The sequence below is a fragment of the Dryas octopetala genome, chromosome 2 (genome assembly GCF_963921425.1).
Source record: "Dryas octopetala chromosome 2, drDryOcto1.1, whole genome shotgun sequence".
NCBI lineage: Eukaryota > Viridiplantae > Streptophyta > Magnoliopsida > Rosales > Rosaceae > Dryas > Dryas octopetala.
In genome coordinates this window covers 29,428,532-29,446,376 of record NC_141367.1, presented here as the reverse complement: position 1 = coordinate 29,446,376, position 17,845 = coordinate 29,428,532, and the positions used below count along the sequence as shown (strand labels likewise).

Here is a 17,845-nt window from a genome sequence, read left to right as displayed (position 1 = left end):
TATGTACGTAGTTAATTATATGTCATGCAAATGTGTATATATCGGGGCCACGACTAATTTTATTAAAACCAACTTGTGCCCAACATCAGTAACAAGAAAGTTGAAGATGGATTTGGAGCAGAAGGTGGGTTGTGGCAGTGGTCAATTTTGATGGGTGACAAGTGCCAGCCACCAGAATTTTCAGGTGTCATTTATTACGATAGCTATGGGAATCAGCTTTCTCAGCTGCCACAAAGGTCACCAAGGGCCAGTCCCTTGCCAAGTATTTTCTCTCCCGTGACCCCGTCGCTAAAGATCATATGAAAACTTATTTAGCTAAATTAATTTCTATGTACAGTTTGTGTGTTTCTCGAGATACAGACTATGAAATACTTAATTTAGATCACTATGCTACAACTTAGTTGGGCCTTTGTTTTTGTGTGGTTGTTTCTTTTCTGTTGGGCTGGCCTAGTCAGTTACTGAACCTTTCTAGTTTCTATTGTCAAAGTTTCCCTTAGTAAATACATACATGGAACAACACGTCAGTTTACGTACACACAAAAACAGACGGTGAGTTGTACTCCTGTGTACAGCACGAAAAATTACAGGGCGTAAGTTATATATTGATATGTGGTGTAACTAATTTAATGTATAAGAATATTATTAGACAATATATTTATATTAGTAATGTATAATATTAATAACATTCACTTATAATATGACATATTAAATTGATTACACCACGTAATGATGTATCGATTATATATAATAATTTTTTTGTGTAGCACAGTTGAAATGGTTGTAAAATTACTCACAACGCATGTAAGTTCAATTCTTTCCACCAAATTAAAAAAAAAAAAACTCACATGGTGAGTTAATATAAGAGAGATAATTAGACTTAGATCCTTTAAAAAAACAGTTTTTAGATGAAAACCATAAGTATTTTAAAATTTATAAGAAAATCTTTTTAATTCATAATAAAGTATTTTTAATTTATAAGAAAATTCTTTTAATTTATAATAAAGTTCTTTCCCGATTTGAAGGGTATTTTTTCCTATTTAAAGAGTATTTCTCCTTTTAAGATGTAGAGTGGGCTTTGTAAAGATTGCAGATTAGGTTTTAACTTTAAAATTTTAGACGGGTTGGAATTAAAACCTAACATAAAGTCGTCAAAAAAAAAATTAAAAAGACTTAATTAAAAATTTTAAATCACGACCGATCTTAATCTAAAAAAAAACTTATATAAATTAAATTTCTTCTTATATTAACTCATAATCAAGGAAATAGCATTACATAAGTAAGCGGCGTAAAAGATTGTTGTCCCCTCTCTCCTCTTACACACTCATCCACCTACAATACACCACACGGTCCAACCACCCTCCTCCTCCTCCTCCTCCTCCTTGCTTCTAAATTCCAAGCTCCACAGTCTCACCCACTCTGACCAAATGGCTTTGCTTCCTTTCACTCCGGTCTTGTTTCAAAATGCCCTATCTTATTCTTTTCTTCTCAAGCGTACAACAACGATAGTACCCAGAACAAGAACAAGACACCGACTTCTGACCTTGGTGGCTTCCTCAGAGTCAGAGGATGACAAGAATGCTTCTTCTCAGAAATCAACTAAGTTGGTCACCTTTTTGGGGAAAGGTGGGTCTGGAAAGACCACCTCTGCCATTTTCGCTGCCCAGGTATCTCTCTCTGTCTCTGCATTATATGTTAGCTACTCTCTATGTATATGATGTACTATGAATGAATTTGGTTTCTAACTTGTGTCTGAGTTAATACAAAGATAACAGTGATACCCAAGTTAAGACTGATAACATTGGTTGAAATTATAATTGTGGGCAAGTGTTAATTATACTTATATTGCATTTTATGACTGACGATGTTTTCAAATTAACAAATTGGATTTCAGAATATATATATATATATATAGTTGTGCTTTACATTTTAGCTCATTATGAACTTGGTGGAGATTATTGTAGCAGTCTAGAATTTTAGATTCTTTATTTTTTTTCTTAACCAATGAATCTTGTGATTTTCTCATATTTTTACAGAACTCTTTCAAAGTTTAAGCATATATAATTATGTAACTTATTCAATTTTCACCTCATTTACTGTAGTTTTCTTCAATGTTGGATTTTTCAGAATTTTGCAATGGCTGGGTTGAGCACATGTTTGGTGATACATACCCAAGATCCCACTGCTGAGATCCTTCTAAACTGCAAAATCGGAGGTTCTCCTATCCTTTGCAACAGCAACCTTTCAGCTCTTAGGTTTGAGACCACCAAAGTGTGTTTTCCAAATTCCTTTTTGTTCCCTTTTTCAATAATTATTCTATGTCAAGAATTTGTTGCAAGTCACCTTAGACTCAAATTGAATCATTCTTGATAATGTAGATGCTTTTAGAACCTCTGAAACAGCTGAAGCAAGCAGATTCCCGTCTTAATATGACACAAGGAGTTCTCGAAGGGGTAGGTACGTAATATCATTTAAGGGGCTTAATTAGTTGCATTTGAATGTTTCATCTGTGGGGGCCTTTATGATGCATCTTTCATTCTTTTTAATTGAGCAGATTGTGGGAGAAGAGCTTGGGGTGCTTCCTGGGATGGATCCTATTTTTTCTGCATTAGCACTTGAGAGGCTTGTAGGATTCTTTAAGAATGTGGCCCAAAGAAACCACAATAAAGATAAATTTGACATAATAATATATGATGGTATGAGCTCTGAAGAAATGCTACGGATGATAAGTGCAGCTGCTAAAGCAAGGTCAAAGGAGTTTCCACGCACAAACACTCTTTCAGATTCATACGTTGATATGTATGCATTTACATGAGTCAAATGACTATTCACAGGTTGTACTTGAAATATCTGCGTAACGCAGCTGAGAAAACTGATCTTGGGAGGTTGGCCGGTCCTTCACTTCTGAGACTTGTGGATGAAGCCATGAGTATAAGCAGCAGTACATCCCGTCTCAATGGGAAAATAAGTGCAGAAATTTGGGACAGTCTGGAACAAATGTTGGAGGTGAGTATCATCCCTTTTTCCTGTGATCACAGATTTTATATAAATCCAATGAGATGCTGCCTTGGTTATGTGTGGTGCAGAGAGGGTCATCTGCTTTCTCAGAACCTCAGACATTTGGCTGCTTCCTAGTGATGGACCCAGACAACCCAGCATCTATTAATTCTGCTTTACGTTATTGGGGTTGCACAATCCAAGCTGGTGCACAGGTTTCTGGAGCATTTGCTATTGCTTCACCAAATGTGAATACAGAATCAGCAGAAAGACTCGAGAAAAGCTTTTCACCCTTGCCTTTTGCTTTCATTCCGCATCTCTCCTTGGGTTCTCCTCCAGATTGGACTGCAATCATGCTGAACAATGCCAGTGTAAATGCACGAAATCTTCTTTCTAGGCCCCCAAGTGGCAGCAGTAGCCTAACATCCTCAGTAAAGTTTGATGCAGCCAGAAAATCAGTAACTCTTCTCATGCCAGGCTTTGACAAGTCAGAGATCAAGCTATACCAAGTATGCTTAGATATATCTAATTATTTAGTTCTTATGTATCTTTTGTTATAGACCTAGAGCATATCTTTTTCTTATAGGTTATTAGTTAGCATAAAGCTGACGGTGAGACTGAACTTTTGTCCCCTTTAAAAGGAACTCATAGTTTGACCATGATGAGTTTGATTTGCCTCTTTGTCTGAGCTTCCTATGGAGTAAATATAACCGGCTTTAGGGATTTTAGAGATAATTTCTTAACCCATACGCACTAAATAAGTTTTGGAACCATGGGCCTTGATGCATGAAGCACTAAATAGCTTCAATGTGATATAGAATACAAGTGCAGATTTGAATATTTTAGTAATGAATCTGATGATAACTTGCTGATAAAGTTCTCTTGGGTTATATTTTCTGGTGGCAGTTTCATTGTGTTATTGTGCTGACTTTTTCTGGCTTTTGACGTGTGCATAAATATCTGACATGCAGTATAGAGGAGGATCTGAGTTGTTGGTGGAAGCAGGGGATCAAAGACGTGTAATTCATCTGCCTTCTAAAATTCAAGGGAAGGTTGGAGGTGCCAAGTTCATTGACAGCAGTCTTGTAATCACAATGCGATAGTGTAATCAAATTCTTGCAATTTCATCTATTTAAAATCACTTGGAATGTCTCTGAGAGAGAGAGAGAGAGAGAGAGAGATTAAGCAAGCTGACATTAATTTATTTCGTTATATAATTTCAATCAAGGTGTTTCTCACTTTACAGGGATCTTTTGTTTTCCTAAGAGGGTTGATAATATAAAGGCTTTATGATTATATCCTTCCGATGGATGCTACTTAGCATATGAAATAAAGCTTGCACAACTCTTAAAAATTACTCTTCGTATGAATTCCTTTTGGTTTGAATTGGACTTGCCATTGCAATAAAAGTCCAATACATATGAACTGTTTCTGTGACATGAAGTGACAAAGATGAAATATACGACTGAAAACCGGAGACAAAACAGGAGAACAAAATAATGTGAAAATTAAATTACGGTTCTGGTTCTGGCTTATGGTCTTCTCCTGTTCGTCCAACCCGGCCCCTTAGCTCTTCGAATGCCTTCATGCTTTCTGCATCAAAGCCTCCAGCAAACTGGAAACAATTTCAAGTCAGCATTTTATTTTTATATATTTTTCTTTAGGACTTCAAATGCAAATTGTGTAATGGATTCGATGGACACCATTTTGTTGTCTATTAAGAGCTTAAGAACACATAATTTTATACTACAATATGTTGAGAAATATTGACAACCTTAACTAGCAGAGTTTTACTTAACATGAGCAAAAATTCAACTATACCTGATGAACACGGAAAGCAAAACGCACGCCTTGTAATAGTATAAACTCTCTGTTTGGTTCCTTCTCAGGTCCACTCATTGCATCAAGTTCAGAAGCTACACGTTTCATATACTTTCTTGCCAATTGTACAGATGCGAGCTTAATCTGCAACGACATAAATTACAATAAAATTTAAAGTTAATATATAAGAATCTGAACAACATGGTGCAGAGCCACACAACAACTAGCAAATGGAATTTCTTTTTCAGTTTTGAAACATACCTTGCCAACAACTCCTGAATCTAATAACCAATCAACTGGAATTCCAAACTCCTTGCATCGTGAAATAGCCATGTCCCTTGTACGCAAGAGAGCATATACACTCTGTTCCACCCTGGCAACAAAATAACAGAACACTTAAGAACACTTCAGAATAAAGAAAATAAAAAATCAAAGATGTATTTCTTTTAACCAGCAGCACGTCAATGCATGAAAGGAAAGTTCATACTTTTCCAGCAAGGAGTACATCTTTTTTAGAGCAACTTCACACGGGAGTTTGGGATCATCAACAAAAGAGGAGACTCGTTTCTCCAATTTCATCAAGTCTTGGTATTCAAAAGCAGCTTCTCTTAATGCATCCACTTTTCCTTCAGGCCAATCAAAGTGCTTGAGGACAGCCCTTTCATCAACCTACCAAAGGCAGCAAGAGAGAGAAATAATTGAATTAATATGCTTAAAAGATATGTGAAGCGGGGACAAGTTCAAGGATATTTTGAATGTTACATAGTAAGATTAGAGCCAATATTGATGACAAGTGTTATAAGGGGATTAAAGGTCATGGTTTAGCAGTTCAAGAAGGAGAACTAATGGCCTACCAAGAAGGAGAGTTCTTCGTCTAGCCAGTTCACAAAGGCTACCAGATCCTCTATGCTCGTGAAGGTGGCTGCTCGAACTTCAGTTGCCAATGACATGACAAAATCACCTTGAGCTTCAACATCAGCTTTCACCTGTATCCAGCCCATACATTTTCAATCATCTAGACATTTAAGTATTAAACATCATAATTCATGCCTCAGATATGTAGGTAAATGAAATAAAAAAAGCAAAGTATACTCACAGCTAAAAGGAACGTTGATCTGTTCTCAATCTCCCCAATCATGTTGCTCCTCGCATCCGATACATTAGATGATGAAGATATTAAAGATGATGTATCCTTCTTTGCCTCACGTTTCATCAATGTCTGATAGAATTCAACCAGCTCAGGAGCACGGTGCACTTTATCACCACTGCCTGCCCCCCTTGGCAGGCTTCCTGGTGGAGGAGGTGGACGAGGTGGTCCACCAGGTGGTGGTGGTGGTGGCGGTGGGGCACCTGGTGGAGGTGGAACATTTGGTACTCCACTTGAGGGATTGGGAGTTGTACCAACAGGAGGACCTCCAGATGGTTTAGGAGGCGGCCGAGGCACCCTAGGAGGCCTCTTCTCAATTTGGGCAAGTTTCATCTTACTTATTTCTTGAGAATCAACAGTCTTACCATCATCAGTGTGGTTGCTTGAATCACCTGAAATAACTGCCTTCTCCTTAATATGGGAAAGTTTTGGTGGTAAAGTTACTGGTCTCCCTTTTTCAGCCTTGAACCGAGGCTCGTATGAGAAATTTACATTTGATTTGTCACCAAACTTCTCTGCTCTTGCTTGCTCTGCCCTTTCCTTAATTTGCTTCTCCCTCTCTAAGGCTAACTTATGCCGGTCTTTATAAGCAGGATATTTCTCATCGAGAACTCCTTCGACTGACTTAGACATCAACTGGAAAGATGCTGCAACGGAATTCGGTGAGTTGCTGGAAGACATTTGCGTTCTAATGTTCGGTAGAGTGGGAGTTTCAGGAGAGCCAGTAAGTTCCTGGTCTGCCTTCCCAAATGTAGTGATGGCTACACCATCACTTGCATTCCTTAGCATCAAGGATTCCAGTGGTCCTCTTGGTCGAAGGCTCATACTGGCCCGGCTCGGAGAGCCTCCAGAGAGAGATCTGGTTGGAGATGAAAGAGCACTCGAATCATCTTTGCTTTTGCCCCACTTTTTCAGCTTTTGCATTAAGCTAGGTTTCTTACTGAGACTACTATATCGACTAGTGTAACTATCAATAGAAGCATTGTCAAAATCCTCACTTCCAGGGGAGGATGGATGAGAAAAGTTGCTCTCAAGATCCGTATCCCCTTGTCCACGTTCTGATCCTGCATACTCCAACATCAATTGTTTGGCCCTCTCCTGGGATTTGGGGCTCAGATTCTTGTTGAGATCTCGAGCTGATACCTTTCCTTGAGGTGCCTGATAGTTCCGGAGCTCATACCTCAAGCATGCATTTACCCAACGAAGGTACACTAGCTCTTCAACTTCACTGAACCTGTTCATCTGAAGACCTTCAACTTGCTTTAACAGGTCGTCATTTGCATGCCTTAAATTATTGACCTCCTCTCTCGCCTTGCCAACCATTTCAGTCTGAAGTAGAGCGAGGAAAAGCATTGTAAGAATGAATTTCAACAAATGTATTTACAAACACTGATTACGACATGCTTCATTCATAATACTGGTTAGACAGCCTATGCCCTTTTGATCAGCTTGTTGAATCATTTTCAATAAACTAAGAAATAATCTCTAAGTTCAAATAGTCAGGGATACCATGGTGTAAACCAAAGGTAAAAAAGAAACTCAAATGGCAGTGGCAATGATTTAAAATCTCCATCCCCCCTCCACATACACACACAAGGGAAAAGAAAAGAAAAGACATGCACATAAGAATGCAAGAAAGCAATCAGACTAACCTCTGTCATATTGGAGAGTGCTGCTACTCTTGCTTCAGCAGCATCCAATTTAATAGTTAATTCTCTCTTTTCATGTTGAAGTTCTTTGTTCTTTCTCTTAAGCTCCATGACTTCCACCTCCAACTCCTTCACAGCTTTCAGCTTCTTTTCAATTTCAGCATCTTTTTTGACTGCTGCTTCCTCTTTTTCCTGTAAAGCAGAAACTTGTTGCTTGAGCAACAGTAACTGACCTTTTGTCTGGTTAGCATCAAGCTGAATCTGCCTATGCAACTCCTTGATTTTGTTCCTTGCCACCTCTAGTTCCTTCTTGGCTGAAACTCCCTGCGCAATCTCTTCTTGAAGCTTCTTCCTCTCAGCCTGCAGAGAGTTAATCGTAATATTGAGCATGCCAATCTCCACTGTCTTTATCTTGAGCTGCCTTTGTAATTCGTCAACGTCTGATTCCTGCTCCTTCAATCCATAGTACTCAAGTAATTCACCTTCAAGCTTCACTTCTCTTTCCTCCAATTCCTTTACCAGTTTGCGCAACCGTTCCAGCTCACTTGCATTGTTTGCCATCTCAGTTTCATATACTTCATCTTTCTCTTTCCAATCTATCTTGTCAACAGGTAATGGGAATTCAATCTCCCCGGATAAAAGATCTTCAAATTCAGGTAAAATATCTTCATCTTCAATATCACCAGGTGGAATATCATGAGCTCGGTTAAATACACTGCTAATTAATTTAACCTCTTCTTCTTCTTCTTCTTCTTCCCCCTGCAGTCAAAGAAGATATTTTTTCTTTAAAAAAAAAAGTACAAACTTCCCAACGAGTACAGATAAAAGAAAGGGCATATTAAATCTGCAACCAAGATTTTTATTTTTCAAAACAGATGGGGATTAGATAGAAGTTTGTTATGTACTTACATACTTCTCTTTGAGGCTATCATTAGAATATGAAAGTTGCTCTTCTTCTTCCTTCTCGTTTTGATGTTTGCAGTTTGTTTCGCCATTTTCTGAGTTACAATATCACCCGAAGAATGGCATAAGAGTTAAGAACATGAAAGTTTTACAATCACAGGGGAGATAAAACAAAATTCACAACAAAAAAGCGAGATAGAACTCGTCTCTGACATAAGATTAGCCAGTAATTAAATATGACTCAGTTGCAATAAATCAACTGATAAAAGGCCCGCAACCCTTCTTGTAGTATATAATAATGTTTCCAATAAACTAATAAAGAAGATAAAAATATGAAACTCATAGAGATGAATACCTGAAGGTCTGCTTGTTGAGGCTGACGAAGTTTTGACGTTGTGCTGCCTCACTGCATATGCTGCAATTGAAGCAGCAACCAAGAGGCCAAACCTGACAATCATGAAGGTATTGCAAATGGGAAAAGCTTATCTTCCCACTCATCTATAAAGATAACTCAAATCCAAAACAACCCACCACTCATTTCTTGCCCACCCCATAACTGATAATTCAAACCATTAAGTCCCAGGAAATGCAGCAACAGCAACCCAGAATCTGTAATTCCCAAGAGAGCTTAAGAAGATAATCCTTTTCCTACAGCCATATCCAATTATACACATTCCCAGACCAGTTTAATGGACTTGCATTCATATGTACAATTAATAGCCAAATCCAACTTTAAAGTATAAACATTCTCACACCATCAGCTATCATCTTATAGGTTTATAGACCTTTCACTAGACAAAGCTTGCTTTTGTGAAAAATTCTTGATAAGTAGAGTTCCAATACAACTCTTAATGCTAAGAGCTACAGGAACCACCAATAACTAGTGGCCAATCTTCTCCAAGAGGATTGGCAATTCACAATTGGGTGGGTCCAAACATCACTGTAGATTATTAAGGATCATCTAGTTAAACAATCCAAAAACTCCCAAAGACACTAGCAACTGTAAATTTAAACTCCCATAAGAAAAATGCACTTAGGTGCATCCTTTTTTGTTTTAGGTATAATCTATATCTGGCCGTTAGATGAGTGGGTATCTTTGCCTACTATGCCACTGGCCCACTGAATAAATATTTCTGTTGGGGGTTCTCCAGCTAACTGTTCGGTTTTTTGTTTACATGATTGAATTAAGCCTAGATTGATTAGAGACAAATATGACCAGACCAATCATTGCCATCTGATCCATCTGCCCAACTTGGTACGGTTATTATCATATGGCAGAGGATCTACAAAAGTAAACATTCGTAAAGGGAAGGGAGCAATTTCAGGAAGTGGGTCCAGAAAGGACTCATGTATTAAGGACATGCTTAGTTTGGCTTGTCACAAAATGAAGATAGGAAACTAGAAAGTGGGCTGATAAGTAAAGATGGGGCTGAAATTTAATTCTCAGCCGCTAGCTTGATGGACTGGAGCTATGGAAGAGGTAGCCAAGCACAAAGCAAATTGAACCTAACTTTTTGGTGATTGACTGCAAAACCACATGCTTGCCTTTTTGGCATCTCTGTAGAACTTGTTTCTTTGTGGTTGGTTCTGTGTGTATTAGACTATTAGGTAAAGCAGAGGATAAAGTTAGCATACCATACATGATTTTCACTAATAATTGGGGTCACTCTTTAACCCATGTTACATACCCAGTAGAGAACAAAAGAACAGTTATCCCTTTTACTCATCCCCACCATAGCTTTGTGATACAGAAATTTATCCCCAAGTGTAAAATTATGAACAAAAAAGAAAACAAATAAAACAGAACGGCACAAAAATTATAGATTAGATAAGATTGAGATGTGGTCTAAGTCTGGCCAGAAAAATGGCCCATGACAAAGAATCAGAGGTGTTGGCAGGTGGACTCATTTTCAACTCCATCCATTGAATATGAAATGTTTGGCCAAGGTATTTGTTGTTGTGAACATGTCAACATGATATTATTCTAAAAATGCAGAAAAATAACAACAACAAAAAAATCGTTTTCTGGGTTATATTCTGCGGGCTCCACAACCACAGCAGAATGCCAGAAGCCAAAGTATTATCTAAACACGGATTGTTAGTGGTTTTTGGGGCTCTCATTACTCCATGCCTCTCTTATAAAAAGCACTGGTCACTGAAGCATATAGCTGGCCTTTTGGGTAGGGCAAACTACGACAATACGACAGTTCATGATGTGCGTTTTCACCAAATGAAACGAATTGGTGTCTCTTCCGTTACATCCAATTTACCAAACATAAACAAGGAAAACTGCCCAAAAAAAAACATAAACAAGGAAAAATATATAAGATTTGGAGCAAGGTAAAGCATACCATCTGGGCTTCACAGAAAAGTTGTAAGTTGTAAGAGCAAGCAAATATACAGCTGGTCATGGCAAAAGCTAGGATTCACCAGGAGGATTGAGCAACTGCAACTGTGCAGTACGCTAAAGGACTGAGACAAAGAAGATAGCGGGAATGACTTTTTGACTGCTTTGTCCAAAAGACTAGAACGCAGCTGACTGTCTAGTTAGTGATGGATGCTTCAGGATTTACCGTTTTTACCCCAGCTGGATGAGAATGCACATTTGTTAAAAGTTAGGTGGTAGTGTGGTACTGGCTGTTAGCCTGTTACCACTTTTGGTGGATTGCATCGACTGATTTGAATAAAAACTGAATTACTCAAATTTTAAGTTAAAATTCCCAGGAATTAAGTAATGATCATACAAGAACTATGGTTTTCCAGGCACTGGATATTGTTGCAAGCATTTTTTTTTTCTTTTTGGTAAATAAGAATCTATTGAGACGTAAAGAGGAATACAAGGCCCAAATATGACCAAACATAACAAAGGAAGACCAAAGGCGCTGGATATTTTGTTTCTAAGGATTGATTGGGAGAAAAAATCTTCGCATCAATGAGTTCTATGGAACATCACTTAAAGCCTCGGACTTTAGACCATGCATTACACAATACTTAATTGTTGGATCTGCTCCAAAAAAGTTACTAAAACTCCTCATACCAATCACATTATGATTTATGCGTTTGAAAGCTTTACAAGGAAATCTGGTACACAGCAAAACAATCAGAAATTCCTCTATATCCCCCCACTCGATTTTATATAACACAAACATTAAATATCTCTACATCACGTCAAGGGGGGACGATGGTCATGCCTGGCTATCCCATCTCCACCTTCGTCCTACCTCCTCAAGTACCTTGGCACGGGCTTGGCTTTTTCTTGCTTCATCCTCTACCCATGATCTGCATCATTGCTTAAAGTCATGAGAACTATATATATATCTATGCCATTTCATCATGTGATTTCAGTTTTGACAAAGCTTTATGGCAATTTCCTATTGTAAATATTTCAGTTTTTGCTTCATCTCAATAGGCCCCCTAAGTCTATGTCCTCCACAAACAGAAAAGTTAGAGCTACTTAATGGAAAAACATGCTTTTAAAAGAAAAGGTATATATTTCACATGATCAATACCTAAGAATCCGGACAGCTTCTATCTCAGCTTCAAGTATAGATTTCGCATCCAGCATACTTTCCTGCTTGCTCTCTAAATCATTCAGCATACCCTGCAAATCACACTGCTCAGCCACATAAGTAGTCCTCTCAGATGCAAGCTTTTCCGACATCTCAGTGATCTCTTCCTTGAGCCTGAGAAGTAATTGCCTCTGACAGTCCATAGCTGCCTTCTCCTTTAAAAGCTCGGCATAATACTTTTCTTGGAAAATCTTCTCCTGTTCCAAATCGCTAATGGCAGCTAGATAAGCCTTCTCCACCTCAAGACCCCGGGTTTTTTCAGCATGCAGTTTCTCATCCCAAAACTTCTGTATGTCTCCTCTGTCAAGCAACTCAGACTTGATATCTTCCATCTCAGCCTTCCTTGCAGACTTTTCAGCTTCTAGTCTCAACAATTCAGCAGAAATTGCTTCTGTGATCCTGCCACTTGTCAGTGCCACTGCTGCTTGAGCTTTTGTCGAAGGTTTGTTTGGTTGAAGCCGCTTGCATTGTCCTGCAAGATAATTATGCCATCGGGTTCTTGACTGTGTAATTTGCCAGCAAAGTTTATAGAAACACAAAACATTGGCAATACCATAAACTTTTCTGAGCATGCCATGGAGTTCTTGTGTATGTGACTTGTGTATGATTGTAATTGCTAACATAATTATAGAAACACAGAAAATTGGGATTACCAAAAACTTTTCTGAGTATGCTATTTCCCTCGGCCAGTATATCAGTATATAGTCTTGCTGATGCATCTGAACTGATCTCTTTCACATCCATAAAACCTACTATTGTTGTTGATATCTGGACTGTAAACAAGTCAGATTTAAAACCTATAACTGAGTATTGAGTATGTGTATTTGGGGGGAAAATACAGAAAGATTACCAATTGATGACAATATTTGAAATCTTCTTTACCTGCTCTATTATTCCCGGTAGAAAGTCATACTCTAAATGGGCTTTCCAGTCAATCAGATCCAGTCGAGAGATGAACCTGCAGCACCATGTATTTTTTTTAAGCATAAAATGGAATTCAAATATATTAAAGAAGATGTCTTTTTCAATGAGAAGAATTCAAATAAGATGTCAAGCACACATTGTACCTCTCAGGGGAAAATAAGATTTCACCCTGGCTTTTTAAACCATCATCAGTGGAGCTCTTCTGTGATAACTTGCTGGGAATCACACCAGCCTCCGCCAGGACTTAGGGACAAGATTCAGAAGCACAGATTCAAACTTCCACCTTTGTCAAACAAAGGCCCATCAAATAGCAGGTAAAAGGATCAATCCTTACCTTGAATGGACCTAAAATCTGGGTCTTCAACACTCACATCAGCAAATGCAGAAATTAGGGACCCAGCAAGTGAAGCTGATGGGACGAGCTGGTGCTTCACATTCCTATCAGGCAAATTAAAAGGTATCTAAGGAGGACCATACTAAAGCATCTCAATGATAACATATAAAAGATTTTTCAAGTCATGTATGGATAAATTACTACCTTTCCAATGATGAGTTTATTTGAACTAGCCATCTAGCGTATTCCCTTCTAGTACACAACTCATCAGCCTTGACATCATCTTCAATAATCTGTATACCTTAATTACAATTGAGATATTCATGCTCAGAACTGGACCCAAAGCTTCGGTCACATTAATGCACCATTTCAACACAAAATTTAATGAAAAGACTTATTCATGAGTGCAAAAATTCAAGAATGTAAGACATGTTACTGATAGGAAGCAGTAAATTAAAATTCTAAATAAGAAAATAAAGGTTGAAAATTTCTCAGTGATTTAAAAATACTGTTTGAACACTATTCAACAATAAACTTGCTATCGGTGGGTATGCAACTGCAACAACTTGTATCTCAGCACTGCTCAGTCCTACTTTGGAGTCATTTAGGAATTGAAATCAATAAAAACTAAGAAGCGAAGGCAGAAAGACCCAGTACAGACTTGGCAGCATTCAATAAAGAAACACACCTTCAGTTTCTTCAAAACTGTCAAAGCTTCCTGTTGAGTAGAATCCACAGCAACCGGGATTATAATGGGGTCAAGCTTCTCCATAGGTGCTGAATGATACAAAAGACAAATGAGAAAATATCCAGGGAAATTAGTAAATATGAAGACATTTTAAACATAAACCAGGAAGGTAATAATAGGATGTTTCTCAGAATATGTTCAATACACAAACAGATGATATAGCTTAATAAAGGTTTAATTTGATGTACCTGAAGTAGCTTTTTTGCTATCAGTAACAGAAATAGTCTCCGATCTTGTCTCTGAGACTGTGGCATTGCCATCCACTGCTCCATTGTCCGTAGATTTGGTATCAGCTGGACTTAATATCCCGTGAAGAGCATGCAATGGACTCGTAATTTGAAACTTAAAACCTACATAAATAGAACAATGTAGCATGCCCAACAACCAATTTAGCAAATGCCCGAATAAACGAACTAACTAAACTTACTACACTTAAAATCAGTAAACCAAAACAACCCGATTCAACAACCCATTCACTAAAAATGGAAACTTAATCACTAATAATTTTTCTAAAGGCCCGAAAGTGAAAATGCAGACCTTTTCTGGATAGCGAGAAGTGAGCAATGGCAGCGACTATAACAGCCACTGAAACCCCAATACCCCCAATCACAAATGTTGGCAACCCTGCAAAAATAAAAGGTGAAATAAAATAAAAAGCTCAGTTCTGTTTTCCTTTTTAGGTTTAAAAAAGTTTAAATTTATGATTTATTAAATGAGAGAATTGAAATTTTAGGGAAAACCTGGTTTTTTATGGTTAAGCGGAGAGTCGACAAGCGCCCAACCGCCATAGTCGTTGTTGGAAGTTTGGTCCGGAGGGAACCATGAAACGTCGAGGTTTCGCTGGGCGAGTGAAGCAGAGAGGCGCTGTCTAGGCCTTGTGGATCTGGGTTTGCAGAAAATTAGGGTTGGGCAGAGAGTACGACGTCGTAGAAGGGAGGAAGTGTAAGTGGTAAGGAAGAGAGAAGAAGGAGGAGATGCACAAGATGAGCACATAATTAATTTGTGGGTGACACGAGATTTGGGGATTAGGGATAGGATTGAGAAGAGACAGGGAAGTGAGAAATGCTGGAGCTCTGTAAATCTGAGAGAGAGAGAGAGAGATGTTTTAAGGTCGGAGACTGGGAGGTGGGAAGTAGGAGGTGGCAGTGTATCTGTTTGGTCATAATTATTTTACTATTTTGTGTCAATGAAAAAACTTATTTACATAATTATTATTTTAACGTAATTGTTGGCTATTACAAATCAAGATTGACTATTTAATTGCCAATGATGATGATCGTTTGCACACTACCATAAAACCAAAACCCATACACATACATCATCTATACGACTATAAAATTAAAGAAGTTATGTATTGGCTTGTTGATTTTGGTGAGAATTTCGAACTCGACACCTCTCTCATATTGTGAAAAGAAATATAGATAATGAACAAGATAACATGACGGACTATACACAGTACATAAGTACATACACATCAACTCGAGAATGCATTATTATAAAGATGAGCAACAGAAGAATGTGTATTAATTAGACAGGGATTTTTGGGTATCTGAGTAAATGAGTTTAGTTTGAAAGGCCTGGGACTTGGGTGATACAGCAGCCAATATTACAACGCCACTGAGCAATGCCAGCCCCAAACCTAAACAATTAACAACCATGGACTCTGGACAGTGTTTGGATACATTCCTCTTTGTTTGTAAGAATGTCAACTTCTCCAAAAGCCCAGTTTCTGCTGTGGCCACAGCCAAACCATAAGTGTAGAGTCCAAAGAAGATGTGCCAAGGCAACACCCTTAGCCTTACTGTGCGCACTTCCCCTCTATGCCAGAAGCTCAGGAAACCCATCAACCACTGCAATCAGAAATCTAATAACATCAGCCACAGCTTTAATTTTCGAACATTATAAATTTGTTATTTTGACTATTTTCTTTCTTTTCTCTGTTTTTTTAGTTTATTTATTTATTTGGGTGGGCTTCCTTCTGGCCCATTTGATGAATTATTTTCATTGATAATTTGATTAAGGTGGCCTACAATGCTTCCCAAATTGGCAAATTCTACAAGTATCCTAAGCATCTCTGCTTAATGATAATATTGAAATTGACAGAGTTTTGTCATCAAGTTATTAAAGATAAAGGCACTCACAAGTCACAAGTTGTACACCAAAAGAAAACACAGAGAAGTACTTGTGTTTCGTTTTTAATGAAACTCAGGGGAGAGGGGTCAACAAATGGCATCACTACCTCTTTACGTGTCACCTATGACCACTACCTCTTTGTAAATGTAATCCCAATACTAGTTTACAGAAAACAAAAAATATGAGTTAATTTAGAAGTATGAAGAACAGACCTGAGCTCCAAACAAGAGGATGCAGATCAAACCCATCCAAGAATGCAGACTATAGAAATTAGCCACAATGCCATTCTGCCCTTGAAACTTTGTCCAAATCCCAAAGATCCCAGAAGCCAAAGCCACACCTTGCAGACACAAATGCACTGATTTCTTCAAATTCCTTGAACCAGGCAACCACCTATGTACCAGAATTGCTGGGGCAAAAAAAAAACACTCAAAACCCAACTAATAAAAATGCTTCCTTTATCAATTAAAGGGTCAGCTTTTGTTTTTTTTTAACTTATTGATTCTGCCACTACCTTCTCCACTAATAATAATAAAGCCAATGACCATGAACAGAGGATGAAGAACCTGGAAAAACAAGAACAACCCACATCAGCTTTGGCTTCAAAAATTGAAAATCTTTCTGGGTTTTCAGAGCAAATTAAGAAATGTGAAGAGAGAGTGGAGAGGGTACATACTGCATAGATAAGGCCCTGGTCTTCTTGAGAGGAAGAGTGAGGAAGAAAGCTGGACTTGAAAGACAAAGCCCAAAATAGGACCAGCACTGCAACTAGAAGCCCTGAGATCCTGGCAAAGAAAAGCACTGGGACGAGCGAAGTAGACACTGAAGAGGCCATGGTTTATGCAGTACCAAAACTCCAAGCTCAGTCACAGTGTTAAGTGGTAGAAGCCTTTTATCTACCGACAGCTGAGCTCTAGATCTACACTGGTGCTACCCATTTTGAGTAAAGGAATTTCCTTTTTGAAATTCTTTATGCGGAAAAAGTTGCATTTACTCAGACTGTCCCACTAGATCAATTTTTTTTTAGAGGTTACCTTTGGATTATATAATTTATATCTTATTATTAATTCTCTGTTTGCTCTTTATAATCTCTGTTACGGATAAAATTGAGTTTGGCACGTTTATGTGTCTTGTTTCAACATTATTTGGAGTAAATTAAGATGCTTTCTTAAATGATATAGGAGAGCAGTTTTGCTCTTCCCTTGTTATATGTTTAAAAATATAACATGAGTAATCCCTTAATTATTATTCTACAATAAACAATTCATATAAAATATTTAAAAATATTTAAAACTTCAAAATTAAAAAAAAATAAACTTAAGAAAACCCATAGCTCACCCACGTGTGCATCTCCCCACTAGCCTCCACCCCCCCCCCCCCTTCTTCCTTCTTCCTTCTTCCTTCTTCCTTCTTCTCCTTCCTCATTCCAGACCTTCTGCAACTAAACCCCAAGTTTTGGGCTTTGGGTTCTCTTTTTCAATTGGTGATGAGTCTGATGACATGAGCCTTATATGAAAGGTAGATTCAGATTCAGTTTCCTTATGACCAAAAAAAAAAAAAAAGGTATATGCTTCTAAAATTCAATGTGCTTTCTACCTAATTATAAAGATAAAAACCATTGTG

At 38.0% G+C, this 17,845-nt stretch overlaps 4 protein-coding genes across 4 annotated transcripts; 1 reads left to right on the top strand and 3 right to left on the bottom strand.

Moving 5' to 3' along the window:
- The first annotated feature begins 1,324 nt into the window (after positions 1 to 1,324).
- LOC147295383 (P-loop containing nucleoside triphosphate hydrolases superfamily protein) lies at positions 1,325 to 4,135 on the top strand. The gene is made up of 7 exons (XM_086230592.1): positions 1,325 to 1,664; positions 2,125 to 2,268; positions 2,376 to 2,450; positions 2,552 to 2,745; positions 2,832 to 3,003; positions 3,084 to 3,503; positions 3,966 to 4,135. Exons 1-7 carry the CDS (start codon positions 1,425 to 1,427, stop codon positions 4,095 to 4,097), a joined length of 1,377 nt encoding a protein of 458 aa, XP_086086718.1. The 5' UTR covers positions 1,325 to 1,424; the 3' UTR covers positions 4,098 to 4,135.
- A 206-nt stretch (positions 4,136 to 4,341) lies between these two features.
- Positions 4,342 to 9,349, bottom strand: CHUP1 (Hydroxyproline-rich glycoprotein family protein). Its single transcript, XM_086230591.1, has 9 exons — positions 8,870 to 9,349; positions 8,521 to 8,609; positions 7,615 to 8,370; positions 5,912 to 7,291; positions 5,670 to 5,801; positions 5,303 to 5,484; positions 5,077 to 5,188; positions 4,816 to 4,959; positions 4,342 to 4,609 (listed from the first exon to the last, which is right to left on the bottom strand). Exons 1-9 carry the CDS (start codon positions 8,970 to 8,972, stop codon positions 4,508 to 4,510), a joined length of 3,000 nt encoding a protein of 999 aa, XP_086086717.1. The 5' UTR covers positions 8,973 to 9,349; the 3' UTR covers positions 4,342 to 4,507.
- A 2,073-nt stretch (positions 9,350 to 11,422) lies between these two features.
- Positions 11,423 to 15,170, bottom strand: LOC147295381 (SLH domain protein). Its single transcript, XM_086232698.1, has 11 exons — positions 14,830 to 15,170; positions 14,627 to 14,713; positions 14,278 to 14,439; positions 14,030 to 14,118; positions 13,546 to 13,634; positions 13,342 to 13,445; positions 13,151 to 13,250; positions 12,966 to 13,041; positions 12,737 to 12,851; positions 12,024 to 12,555; positions 11,423 to 11,793 (listed from the first exon to the last, which is right to left on the bottom strand). Exons 1-11 carry the CDS (start codon positions 15,080 to 15,082, stop codon positions 11,700 to 11,702), a joined length of 1,701 nt encoding a protein of 566 aa, XP_086088824.1. The 5' UTR covers positions 15,083 to 15,170; the 3' UTR covers positions 11,423 to 11,699.
- Positions 15,171 to 15,467: 297 nt separating this feature from the next.
- On the bottom strand, positions 15,468 to 17,352 carry LOC147295380 (Cytochrome b561/ferric reductase transmembrane protein family). Its single transcript, XM_086233993.1, has 4 exons — positions 16,899 to 17,352; positions 16,737 to 16,788; positions 16,435 to 16,631; positions 15,468 to 15,939 (listed from the first exon to the last, which is right to left on the bottom strand). The coding sequence occupies exons 1-4, from the start codon at positions 17,055 to 17,057 to the stop codon at positions 15,613 to 15,615; spliced, it is 735 nt and encodes a 244-aa protein (XP_086090119.1). The 5' UTR covers positions 17,058 to 17,352; the 3' UTR covers positions 15,468 to 15,612.
- Between the last annotated feature and the right edge of the window lie 493 nt (positions 17,353 to 17,845).

Bases quoted from the DNA above. Each gene is read 5' to 3' on its own strand.
- LOC147295383 (XM_086230592.1), top strand. From the start codon at position 1,425: ATGGCTTTGCTTCCTTTCACTCCGGTCTTGTTTCAAAATGCCCTATCT. The intron at 2,269-2,375 runs GTGTGTTTTCCA...TTGATAATGTAG, and splicing joins TTAGGTTTGAGACCACCAAA to ATGCTTTTAGAACCTCTGAA. The intron at 2,451-2,551 runs GTAGGTACGTAA...TTAATTGAGCAG, and splicing joins CACAAGGAGTTCTCGAAGGG to ATTGTGGGAGAAGAGCTTGG.
- CHUP1 (XM_086230591.1), bottom strand. From the start codon at position 8,972: ATGATTGTCAGGTTTGGCCTCTTGGTTGCTGCTTCAATTGCAGCATAT. The intron at 5,802-5,911 runs GTGAGTATACTT...GGCTGGATACAG, and splicing joins GATCAACGTTCCTTTTAGCT to GTGAAAGCTGATGTTGAAGC. The intron at 4,610-4,815 runs GTATAGTTGAAT...AATTGTTTCCAG, and splicing joins TTGCTTTCCGTGTTCATCAG to TTTGCTGGAGGCTTTGATGC.
- LOC147295381 (XM_086232698.1), bottom strand. From the start codon at position 15,082: ATGTGCTCATCTTGTGCATCTCCTCCTTCTTCTCTCTTCCTTACCACT. The intron at 14,440-14,626 runs GTCTGCATTTTC...CTATTTATGTAG, and splicing joins CTTCTCGCTATCCAGAAAAG to GTTTTAAGTTTCAAATTACG. The intron at 13,042-13,150 runs GTACAATGTGTG...ATGGTGCTGCAG, and splicing joins ATCTTATTTTCCCCTGAGAG to GTTCATCTCTCGACTGGATC.
- LOC147295380 (XM_086233993.1), bottom strand. From the start codon at position 17,057: ATGGCCTCTTCAGTGTCTACTTCGCTCGTCCCAGTGCTTTTCTTTGCC. The intron at 16,632-16,736 runs GTAGTGGCAGAA...TTTTTGCCCCAG, and splicing joins TATTATTATTAGTGGAGAAG to CAATTCTGGTACATAGGTGG. The intron at 15,940-16,434 runs GTCTGTTCTTCA...TTCTGATTGCAG, and splicing joins TCCTCTTGTTTGGAGCTCAG to TGGTTGATGGGTTTCCTGAG.